The following is a 13,023-nucleotide window of genomic DNA, read 5'->3' as shown; positions in this document are numbered from 1 at the left end:
GCCGCCTGGGTCCTGTGGGATGCAGCTCCCTCCATCGCCGGTGCCTCTGCTCCTCCGCCAGATGATGCTAATGCACATACGGACAGGATGACAAAACAAGAATGAGGGGGAAAGAGTCAAAGGATACACTGGGTCAATGGCTGCACCAACACCACCGTTAGTGTACACAGCACCCTCACACACAGGGAACAGCCCTACTCAATATGCATTGCACTACCAGAGAAATAGTTAGTCGCCAAGGCATGGGAGGGGCACACACCGCCAAATGCTGCACACCTGGGACCCACGCAGCCCTGACCAATAGTGGATGCCTACGAGGTAGGTATCAAGATTTTCCCTTCTGAACCCTAGCCACCAGGGGACCCATGCTGCAATGTTAGGCCTGGCCTAGGGGCATCCACTGACACAAATCCCCCACCCGGACACCACCCTACCATGTGTAAGTTGTAATGATGGGCACTGTACTCATTTCTTTGTGGCTGCGGTGATGCCCTCAAGAGCCCATCCAGCTCAGGATGGGCCACTGCTAGTATGCGGGCCATCAGGGGAGGTCAGTGTTCGACGGGCACACCTTCCTCGTTGGGAGGCCATCCCCAGCTGGGCCTCCGCTGTCTTCCATGCCCAGTGTCTCAGGCCCTCCTACTGTTTGCGACAGTGGGTGCTCTGCCTGCCGTAGACCCCCGGGGTCCTCACCTCCTTGGCAATGGCACACCATATACCCTTCTTTTGATGGGTGCTGACCCGCAGAGGCAATAGACACAGGAAAATAGATTCAGCCAAACAGTGCTGCCTGTTACACAAATGGCCCACCATACCCTTTTCCATCACCTTTTACACACACATGGCCCAGCACACAAGCTGTATGCTGCCCAGAGGACATCCACCCACCCCCCTTACACAAGGTCTTCACACACACCACTCCATGAATTCATGCCACATGCATCGTGCTCACAGTGTACTCACCTGATGGTCTGGAGGCCCATACAGCAGTCTGTACTGGGGTAGGACCCCATTCAACAGTCTCTCCAACTCCTCCGAAGTGAAGGCTGGGGCCCTTTCCCCAGTCACACGGGCCATGGTAGGTACCAGACACAGGTCACAGCAGCACATGTAGTGTAGGTCCTCTCCTGTGGAAGGTCATGTAGCAAGTGAGAAATATGATGGTCATGTCTGCGGCTGTGCGTACTGTCACCGCCGCCGTAGATCACCATTGACCACTGTACCCCATAGGGCCCAATGTTAACCAATGAGAAGTTGCACAGCTGTTGCCGACCGCCTCCCGCAACCGCGCATAACGTCAGCGGAATTACCTCACTTCCACTGGTCCCTCCACACAGGACAGGTGGATGCCATTTCAGGGTGGGGGGGCAGCCCCTGGGATAATGCTGCATCACAGGAGATATTAGCACATACTGGACAAATCACAATGACCCATTACATGTTTACAGGATGCAAAGTTCTGTTGTAGCTCCATTGTTCAGTTTGTGACCGGATCCTCACTCTTGTGTCGCTTAGATTGCTACCGCTGCGGATGAATAGGAGATGGAGACCTACCCCTGTCTACAGACCACTGGTGGACTTGGCAACACTGGAGTACAGGCACATTATTCTCACCTATAGACTTGACAGGGCCACAATCACAGAGCTGTGTGCCCAATTGGAGCCTGACCTGATATCTGCTGTCTGTCACCCCACTGGGATCCTCCCTCTTGTGCAAGTGCTATCTGTACTCCATTTCCTTGCAACTGGTTCTTTCCAAGTGACAGTGGGCTTGGCAACAGGAATGTCACAGCCGATGCTCTCAATAATGCTGACAAGAGTGTTGTCTACCCTGATAAAACACATGTGCAGCTACATTGTCTTCCCCCAGGTTGAAGATTTGGCCACAGTGAAGGCTGAATTTTAGGCAATGGGACATATCCCCAACATAATTGGGGAGATTGGTGGAACACAGATTGCATTCCCCCCCCCCCCACCAGAATGAACAGGTGTTCATGAATCGTGAGAGTTTCCACTCTATGAATGTTCAGATGGTGTGCCTTGCGGACCACTACATCTCCCACGTCAATCCTAAGTATCCTGGGTCAGAGCATGATACCTTTGTCCTGAGGAATAGCAGCATCCCAACTACAAAGGCCCAGGGTGTGGCTAATAGGTGAGCCCTGGTTCCCACCCAGTATAAGTTGGTGTATGGGTATGGTGTGGGCCATATGGGATAGTGTATAGCTAAATGTTGTCTGTCAATATTTGCAGGTGACTCTGGTTACCCCAACCTATCATGGCTGCTGACCCCTGTGAGGAATGCCAGGACAAGGGCAGAAGAATGTTATAATGAGGCACATGGGCGAACCAGAAGGATAATTGAAAGTACCTTTGGCCTCCTGAAGGCCAGGTCCTTGTGGCTCCATCTAACAGGTGGATCCTTGTGCTACTCACCAAAGAAGGTCTGCTAGATGATGGTGGCATGCTCCATGTTGTAAAACCTGGCCCTCAGACGCCATGTCCCATTCCTGCAGGAGGAGGAGGCTGGAGATGCCCGTGTGGCAGCAGAAGGCCCTGCGGACAGTGAGGATGAGGAGGCAGAGGATGAGGACAACAGAAAATATGTGATCCGACAATATTTCCAATGACACACAGGTAGGACAGTGTTACTTCACATTTCAGTGACATTTGTTTGAATTTGTGTGGCAATGGCATGCTGACATTTCCCACTTCTATGCCCCGTTACTGTTCCCTCTGGCAATTCATTTTGCAGATGTGGTCACTACAGCCAGCAACAGGTCATTAATCTATGCTCATTCTCTGTACAGTTGATTTGCAATGCTTGTACCTGTGTCAATGAATACATATTTGATATACATGACATACTCCAAAATAGTTTTTTTTTTCAAAGGGTGTTTATTGAAGTGGTAAAATGTGGAAGGGCAAGTGCAATGCGATGGGGTGATGATGGAGGAAAGTCTGGGGTATTGTTCCAGTCTGTTTGTAGCTCAGGTGCATTGTCCATGGGGACATAGGAAGGGGAGCAATGGCAGTTCAAGGTGGAGAGGGTGACAGTCAGGAGAGTCTAATTTCCTGGTAGGGGTCTTGGCAAGTGTATCTGGCTTCTGTCTGGATCGCAGGGAATGTTTGCGGGTTGTTCACCTTCTGTAGTGGGAGGGTTGCTGGTGGCCTGTGAGTCCTGTAGTGGGGCCTCCTGCCCACTAGCGGAAGTGGAAGGCTGTTCAGATGTCCGGTTAATGGCAGAGACTGCCGCCCTCATAATGTTGGCCATGTCTGCCAGCACCCCTGCAATGGGGATCAGGGTGTTGTTGATGGCCTGCAAGTCCTCCTTGATCCCCTGGTACTGACCCTCCTGCAGCTACATGTTCTCCTGCACATTGTCCAGGATCTGGCCCATCTTGTCCTGGGAATGTTGATAAGCTCCCAGGAGGACCTCTGTGAGTGCCTCCTGGAGAGTCAGTTCCCTGGGCCTGTCCTCCCCTGGCGCTCAGCTGTCCTCCCAGTTTCCCTGCTGGCCTGTGCCTCTGTCCCCTGAACCGTGTGCCCACTGCCACTGACCCCAGGTCCCTGATTGTCTTGTGTGTGAAATGTGGCCTGGGGTCCCTGTAGAGGTGGACACACTGCTTATTGACGTGTCCTGGGGACAGATGTATGGGTATGCTGGGTGGGTGCTGCGGTGGTGTTTCCTGATGGGGGAGGCTCTGTGGTGGTGTATGACTGGGCCTGTGTAACTGGCTGTCCAATGGTCCCTGATGGGCCAGGTAGGTCATCCAGATCCTGAAGACCAGAGTTGCTGTCATCACTGTGGGCCTCTTCAGTTGGGAGACTGGATATTGCTGGCACCTCCTCTCTGCTGATGTTGGCTGGGGTACCTGTGGGGATGTAAATGATGTGTTATGGTTTCTGTGTCGGACATATTGTGTATCTGTGGCTTGCCTCCTGTGGTTAGATTTGCCATGGCAGCTTTCACTTGTGTATGTTTGTGTATGGTTGGATAGTTAATTCTCTATACTGTGCATGCTTTAGTGATGAGTCCCTATGCAGGGCTGTGAGTGGTGTCCATGCATTGGTACAGCATGCAGGGCTTGGCATTGGGATGAGTGAGATGTGATGGTGGGGTGTGTGGGAAGTGGTGGAGTGATGGGAGTGAGGGTGGGGGTATGTGATAGCATGCAGGTAGGGGGATAGTAGTAGCAGAGAGTTGACTTACCAAAGTCCAGTCCTCCTCCTACTCCGACCAGGCCCTCAGGATGCAGTATTGCCAAGACTTGCTCCTTCCATGCTGTGAGTTGTAGGGGAGGAGATGGGTGTACACTGCCAGTCATCTAGATAGCGAGCTGGTGCCTTGCTGCTATGGAACGTACCTTCCCCTGTAGGTCATTCCACCTCTTCCTGATGTCATCCCTAGTTCTTGGGTGCTGTCCCATGGTGTTGACCCTGTCCATTATTCTCTGCCATAGCTACATCTTCCTAGCTATAGATGTCCGCTGTACCTGTGCTCCAAATAGCTGTGGCTCAACCCTGATAATTTCATCCACCATGACACTTAGCTCCTCCTCTGTGAAATGGGGCTATCTTTGTGGTGCCATGGGTGTTGTGTGAGGTGTGTTGATGAGGGTGTGTTTGGTAATGTGTTGGGGTGTGTGATGTGGAGTGCCTGAGTGGTGTATAGGTGTGAATAGTGTGTGGCTCTAGTTGTGTCAGTGGTATTGATGTCTCTCTGCTGGCAATGGTTTGTAATGGTAAAGGGTTGTGGGTACTGTGGGTGTGTGTTTTATAGTGGTGTGGGTGTGGTGTGTGTATGAGTGTCAGGTGTGTGTTGTTTGAATTGTACAATGTGGTGTTGTTTTGTTTGTGGGTGTCCATTGTGAGCGCGGCGGTATGTATCGCCAATGGTCTACCGACGTTGAATGTCCGTCGTGGTGATTTGTTGGTCATAATGTGGTGGGCGTTGTTCTGTTGGCGTAACGGTGTGGGTTTTGATTCCGCCAGTTGATCACTGACCTTTGGTGTGGCGGAATTGTGTATGTTGCTGAATACTGACGGATTAGTGTGTGTGTGTCATAATATGGCGAACGAATATCCGCGGCGGCAGCAGTAAGTTGGCGGCCATCAGCGTGGCGGGAAGTGGGATTTACGCCAATGTCATAATGAGGGCCAAAGTGTGTAAAGCATTCAAGTATCACAAAACAGTAGTTAAATAAAACACAGGAAACAGTTTAAAAATCCAAAACCAATTTATCATACTAGGAAATATTTTTATCTTTAATTTGACACCACAACAAATAAATTTGTATAAGGGGGACCAGAGATATGAATTTTTAAAGAATTAGTGTTTTTTTAGCGCATCGAAACAAGTAGCGCCAATCTGGTCATATGGTCGCACCTCGACCGGGGAAAAGTGAAAGTTTGAGGCTGACCGTGATGAAGTCCTGCTAGGCTACGGCAAGTGGGAGGCCTCGGTCAAAAGTTTAGCTCCCTAGAGCCCTTCCCTGAATACAAATCGCATTTCTACTTCCGGACTTATACGATTTTTCAAGGTGAAAATCCTTTGTCTGGGAAAAACCTGAATCTTGATCTGACGTCCCTGTAGCCCTCTTCGGATACACTGCGTGGGAGGTCCCGCTCCGTGAGTTGAAACTGCAAGTCAGGCCGGATCGCAGTTGAGGCAAGCCGGCTAGACTCACATCAGCAGGTCAGTCCTTCTATGGAGGTTTTTCCAAAAAGTTCATCAATCTTCTCCAAACTTCTGGATCTTCTTCCAGAAGGTCTTTTAAGGTTCTTTAGGGGTCTACAGCTCACCCCAAGGTTTCAGAAGCTCTAAGTTGCTCCTTGAGGGTGTGAACTCCAACTCCCAGAATGCACCTGGCTCAAACTCCAAAATGGCCACTGGATAGTGGTCGGCTGGTCAGTTTCTTCAGGAGTTGATGCAGAGGACTCTGGTTAGCTATTTTACACCTGTAGCAAACAGGGAGTCCCTCCTTGAACCAGTTGATGCCAGGCAAAGTCCTTCTTGTGGTGAAGCCCAGAGTGCAGCTGGGGCAGTTCAGAGAGCAGTGTCCAGGTGCAGGTCAGGGATCCTGCAGGGCATTCCTTCTTCTTCTGATGTTCTTCCTTGTAGGGATCTGAGGTGTGGGTGCAGCTCTGCCTTATTTATCCTTGTTCCTGGGTAAAAAACAGGGGGTCCGGTGTATCCAATCAGAGGCAGGCTCCTTCCCCCTGTGATGACCACTTCCTGAGAAGTGTAGCAAAAATCCATCCTAGTAAGTAACATTCCTCAAAAATCTAACATGGCTGAAAGTGATTTTTGGAGGTTAGATCTGGCTGTTCCCACCCACTGGTGTTGCTAAAAATCCTAAACGCACCTCTCTCCTGCCCTCTCCTAATCTAATCAAGAGGGCATCTAATTGTCTGGGGTTGCAGGATGTGAGGGAGGTGCTGGGTTGCTCCAATAGTCCTTCCCTGCCTTAAAGACCAGTTTGACAGCCCCCTCCCTTCCTGCTTCCCGATCTGCTGAGGCAGATCTCCTCCTCCAGGCATATCCTATTTGTTCAGCCCAGGCCACTACACACCTCATCAAGGCAGCCTGGCGAGGCTGCCAGAGGCTGGCCAATCAGAGAAGGGCACTACAGAGCTGAAGTTAGCAAATTTCAGGTAGAGTTTTAAAACTCTTTACCTGAACTAGTTATATTAAATCCAACAATTGCAAGTTGTGGGATTTCTTATAACAATTAATTTGATGCCAAACTCAAGGTATCTGACACTTAAGGGGACTTTATTAGTTAAATAAAGTCTCCCCATTTTAGCCTATGGAGACCATTTACTACAGGGAGGGCAAAACAAATTTGGCTGTTTTACCTCACAAGGGCATATAAAACAATTTCTATAAGGTCTCTGCTGCTTATAGTTACATGGCACCCAACCCTAGGGGCACATCGGACACACCTTATGGGTGACATATGTAAAAATAAGGTAGTTTAAGACTTTGGAAGTACTTTTAATTCCAAAGTTGAATTTACATATAACTTTAGTTTAAAAGCAGCCAGCAAGGCAGGACTGCCTTTAAAATGACATTCGACACCTCAGCAGTGCACCTATGGGTGCACTACCTATGCTGGGGTCCCTAAACCTACATGCCCTCCATATAATAAGGACTTATAGGTAGGTTGATACTGCTAGTTTTATTTAGCCTAATTTGCATATCCACTTTACACAGAGCACTTGCCCTGCGACTGGTAAGAAGCACCGAGGGCACAGCGAAGAGTCAGTAACCACCAGTATCTGTCCAAAAAGTTTGGGGGTGATCAGAGCGAAAATAAGGATTTTCCTACAATGTTGAACAGCTTACTCTTCTGGGGAATTTGGAGCAGGGTCTCATTTTGCAGAAAATAGTTTATCAAGAGCACCAATTCTGATGCTCTACGCCTGCCCGAACAGGACAGGACCCAAGTCTCCAGCATTTGGCGCATCTCTGAGTCAGTGGCAGGCCAAAGATGGTCCTCCATCCACCAATCCTCTGAGGAGATATCTATGCCAAAGTCTGCCATTGTTCTGAAGCAGATATCTTCCCAAATGGACAATACATAAGAGGGCTTAGAACATAGCACTTGCCCTAACTACGTCTAAAATCATCTATGGAGAGAATACCCATTGCTACAAATGGTATAGAGAATTCATGCTCACTTGATGCAGAGAATTGGGATCTGTAGGCATTTTTTGTTATGGCTGTTTCATTCCCCTTCTATCCTCATGTAGAATACTTTATTTCCAGTATATACCATCATGGCAATGACCTGTGAGCTAAATAGAACAGTTATAGGTGCAGAAAACATTCTTTGATGGAATCCAGAAGAGGATATATGGGTACATATGTTCTGAGAACGTCAACAATTAGAAGAAAATCGGATGGAGGTTTTTAGGTCAAATATGTATTACTTCAAGATATTACATTTCTGCGGATCATGGGTTGTAATGAGCGGTAAATTCGCAAACACCTAGTCAACTGATAGAGATGTGGAACTATCTATTTTTATGAGTTCTTTAGTTGCTAAGTCTGTTTTAATAAACACTAGAAAAGGGAGCATGTGCACTATAAATTAATATACTTTACGTATACAGAATGTTACAACTTTGGAAGAAAATTGTTATTTAATAAATGGCCTTGTGCAGTGTTGAAGAATTCGTGTAGCTTTTGAACAAGCTACAAAGATCTTTAACACAGACAAAATTACTAAAAATGTAAATATTTTATTCCAGAGAAAGATAAAATTGGAATACCAAATTGTCACATGTAATATATGGTAAAAGATGGGTGAAGTTAAACACTCTGAGACCCATTTATAAAGCCTTTTATGGCAATACATGTACACTTGTAATGTATTCAGAAAGGAATTTATTGCAGTTATAAATGGTTTTGTATCTGCATTAACGCACAACGCAACTACATATAAATATGCAGTACGAAACCCCACACAAGAGGTAGGGGATGGGCACATTAAGGTGCAGTTTGCCTTAGAGTTTGTGATTGTCTATCAATTTGAGCGTTTATTGGCATTTAGAAAAGCCTCTTTGACCCATAGCAGAACATTTACACTATTTAAAGAGCTGGGAGTGTTAACGAACTTTGTAGTAGTGCGGGGGAGGGGTTTCTTCACAGGAAATAATGGTTTTCTCGTGGAGGAAAAAACACAAAAGAATAAACTATGAATTTGGAAAGCAGCTGCCTTTTCTCCGTGCATATTTATACTGTGCAAATCATTTTTTTTTTAAAGCAAGTGTCATATTAAATTTCCAGTAGTTCATCAGGAAGGCTAGGACTGATGCTGCTTTTCAGACATACTAGTGGATTTGTCTGTGAATTGTCAAATGTCGTACATTAACAGACAAGCGTAATAATAGGTGTGTGTCAGTAAATGTATTTAGGGGCAGATTTAAGTGGCACTGCACCCAGTGCAGCGCCATTTTCCTTGCACCCCTTAGCGCCCCACTACCACCCTCATGTCTGCTCCATATTGAAAATACTGCGCACCATGGAGCAAGGTAGGAGGCAATAAGGTCAAACTTTTTTACGCTATTGATGTACCATTCAAGGTTAGCGCCAACACTGTGGTGCTACCCCTGTACAGTAAGCAGGGGCCCATTATATATAATGGCATGTCCCCTTTTAACGGCTGCTCTGAATAGGTGTTTAAAATGCCGAAACAATTATGCAAAGAAATCTTTTGGATTTCTTTGCACCATTCTTTTCAGCCTCCCTAACGGAGGAATGCCCCTCTTGCATACATTATGCCTGGCGCAGGCATTTTGTGGCACAAGGGGCTCGAGAGTGGCGCAATGCATGCATTGTGGCACTTTGTAAATCTGGTGCAGAGACTTTGACCTCGTTGGGCCACCTTAGCATCAAAAAAATGACGGTAATGTGCAAGGAGGCGCTAGGGGCTCTTAAATATGCCCCTTACTTTTTTCATGAGTCAGGTCCAGTGTATCTTAGTATAAACATAACAATTGAAAAAATGCATTACATTAGAGTATATATTTACTGCATGTTACTTAAATGTCCTTTGATAGTGCAAAAAAACATTTTTTGCAATGTTCTTCGCCTATCTGATGGGAAATGTACAGTATCTGCCTGTGTTATATTTTGGGCATGTCAACTGACAGGTTTGTCTTGTTCTTCTAGGGAGACGCTGGGGGTCCTCTGGTGTGCCAGTTTGAAAACACATGGGTGCTGGCTGGAATTGCGAGTTTTAGCTCTGGATGTGTGCACCCTAAGCGCCCTGCCATATACACCCTGGTCTCAGCTTACACCGAGTGGATAGTGCAAAACGTTCCAGATGCTCTAACAAATGTTGTGGATGTACAAGTGCCCTCAATCATATTTATTGAACCTACGTTCCCCGCAGGCTCTGGAAATTCCTTGACCTCTTCCATGGTTGTCCTCCTGAATATAGGATTGATTTTGGTTGTTCAGTCTTAGCACTGTCCAGTCACAGTCTATTGAACCAAATTTAATTTCTCTCCTTTCTAAACCGGGGTATGCATGTAGGAGGGAGGAGCAGAATTCTTAATAATAATTTTCTGTATTAGCCTAAAGACATATGCTTCTGTATGTAAAGCATCTTGATCGTGGTTTCATTAACCCAAACTTGTCTAACACAGTAAGAAAGGTCAAATCCTTGGTGGACATCTCACCTGTGACAAACAAATGCAAACTTTTAGAAGACATTTTTTTCTATAATGATTACTTTTGTGTCCTGTAGGTACGGTTGACAACATTTTAGCGACACCACTAGTAATATACGATCCAATCTCGGTGTCATTAACAAATGTCCTGTATTCTATTTTTTTGATCCATTAGGCTTGTCATCTCTGTGATCCCTTAGCAGGCATTGCCTGTCTACAGTGCCATACAGGGCATTAGATTTCACATAAGCATTTTAAACATTGCAGTTAAGTTCTGCTACTGTTTTAAAAATGCAATCAAATACATAATACCAAGCGTACTATTGCGGTCAGGGAGGCCTTACTAATGTGTAAAAGTATCCACTGTGTAATTATCAGAAGTGTGGGTGTGGGGGTTTCACAGAGTATTTGGAGCCCCTTCCATTTTGACACATACTCCCAGCTTGGATATAAATGACAAAATATGTTAGTGATGATCCATTACAGAGCGTTTTACTGCTGCTCATTTTTTCCAGCTTAAAACAAAGCCCTGTTATTAACATACTGTTTCTTTTGGCCAGAGCCTGGCCCCCACCAATGGGATCACTTGAGGCCCCCATAGGGGAGCCTGCGCCCAGTTTGAAGACCCCTGGTTTAGTATTGGCATCCACTAATACTATCCCCGGCAGGTAAGTGTTTACTTCTGGTTCACTTCCACTTTTTCATTGGGAAAAACAGTCTTGAGGGGGTAAGACTTCAGATCAGCCAGTCTGGCGTCAGACAGAATAAGTCCATGGCAATGGGAATTTGGCAGCTCATGTTTGCTGTAGTGGCAGAGATTCCTGTTCAGTGAGGTAAAAGCCGGAATCTGTGCCCGTTTTTATTGCATACGGAGTGAAATAGGGGTTGGCAAAAACACAGTTGCTTTAGAAGCACTGTAAGGGCCAACTGTGTATTTACCTTAATGCCAACCTTAGGGTAAATACATGCCTTGATCCTAGCGGCCCAATTTAAAGCAACTTTCTTAGTAGGGAAGTACCTGCCTACGGAGCCATCCTGAAAGATTGACACCATTCGCAAATCGTTTTGCTGGGAAAGTTGCTTTGAAAAGAAATGCCCAGGAACGTTGCCAGAAAAATTAACGTAATGTAATTTCCAATAAGATAATTTCATTTTCTACCCCTTGATGTTCTGGGCAGCAAAAAAACATATTCATTCCTTCTCTGTTAAATGGACAATTTATTATAGTTTTTCGAGGAGTTTCATATGTATTTCATACCCTCTTTCAATCCAAGACATGCAATTGTGGAAACAGCAGAATTTTTCAAGTTTCCCATACACTTGCCACATACTGAAAAATTGGAATTTCGCCTGCCCTTACCTGTTCTATGAAAAAGTAGCTAGGGAGGTGTGCTCGCTGTTTCATACTTGGAAGACTGTGCGCTGTTAATCTGTTAATGTTACCACAGACACTGCCAGAGAAGACAGATACACCCCAGTCTTCATTGGAGCCTGTCATCTACAAACCCAGATGCATAGATGACAAGTGACAGTGAGAGCTGTTAATCAAATAATTAACGTGAAAGGGCAACAAGTCTCCCATCAGAAACCCAGTACCTGAAAAGCTGCCAGAGGATGAGATGAAAGATACATTGAGCTTGAGAAATGCTCATGCAATATGAGTGAGAACTCGTTTCTTCCCTTAAAAACATATGTATAGTAATGGCGCAGATTGTCCATCTATGCTCGTTCTTACAGCACATATAGCCCTTTTGATAGGTGAAGCCTGGATGCTCTAGCTAATGCTACAGTTTCCCAGGTCCATGCTTGTTGAGATCATCCAATCCATGTTTTTTCTTCGAATTCCGAGACTTGTAGTTCTGGTTTTATAGGAGATGCTGAAACCTAAAGGTCAGTGTGCACTCCAACTGCACGTGAAATATGTCTCGTACCCACTTAAAAGTTGTGAATTGGGACAGATGAAAATGGAAGGTATTTTTTTAATGGGACAACCCTGCTTGTAGGTTTATTTGAATTAATGGAGCTCCAATAAATATTTCACACTAAACATTATCGCAGATGTAGTCAATCCACCATCAGTGAATCAACTAGCTGCAGAGCCATTGCTGAGGAGGTTAACACCACTTTTCTACAACACAACAGCAGTAAATCGTCTGCTGGACTTCTACCTATGACATATCTTCTGAATCTACATGAAGAGTTAACATCACTACACACTTTAAATAATGTCTAAGGCGATTCCCAGGTCTTTGAAGAAGGGAAATCGGATAAATCATGTTTCTTTTGTCCTGTTTCTCCGATAATTATTATTTACCTATAGTTCTGCCAATAATGATCGATTTCAGCCATGTACCAGACAGCGTGCCGCGATTTGCAAAAAATGTGAGAGTTTTGCTCTTATACCTCTTATAAATAAAATTAGATGCACTTTTGCTGCAATAAATGCAAGCAATAACTCATGAAACTGACTGCTGTTTTTCTTTATTTAAATCAATGTGCCTCATCTTTAACAACCGTTGCGCCGGATTCACAAACTTTGGGCTAGATTTACAAGGCCACCAGCGCATCCCTTTTTGCGACGCTGTGGTGGCGCTAACCACTGCTCCATATTTAGAAGGAGATGTAATGACACTTTTTGTGGCTTTACACCTCCTTGGAAATATGGGCCCGTCCGACACAGTTTTCTTTGTCAGAGGGGCATGCAATTGGTGTTGCAGTGGGCATTCCATCGCAATACCTATTGCTTTTGATGCTGCCCCATATTTACCAGAAATCGTAAATCTGTGGCAGTGCCAAAAACAAACGCCACCCCAGGGGTGGCGCTAACATGACAAAAAC

At 45.8% G+C, this 13,023-nt stretch overlaps 1 protein-coding gene across 1 annotated transcript in view; it reads left to right on the top strand.

Moving 5' to 3' along the window:
• LOC138246925 (serine protease 27-like) overlaps positions 1–12,649 on the top strand; it is a 187,053-nt gene extending 174,404 nt beyond the window's left edge. The window contains exon 6 of the mRNA XM_069201672.1: positions 9,683–12,649. Within this exon, the coding sequence (XP_069057773.1) occupies positions 9,683–9,979 (297 nt within the window). The 3' untranslated portion in view covers positions 9,980–12,649. The remainder of the gene's footprint in view (positions 1–9,682) is intronic.
• The last annotated feature ends 374 nt before the right edge of the window (positions 12,650–13,023 follow it).

Source organism: Pleurodeles waltl, chromosome 7 (genome assembly GCF_031143425.1).
Source record: "Pleurodeles waltl isolate 20211129_DDA chromosome 7, aPleWal1.hap1.20221129, whole genome shotgun sequence".
Classification (NCBI taxonomy): domain Eukaryota; kingdom Metazoa; phylum Chordata; class Amphibia; order Caudata; family Salamandridae; genus Pleurodeles; species Pleurodeles waltl.
Note: the sequence above shows the minus strand (reverse complement) of the source record. Positions and strands in the feature narration are given on the sequence as shown.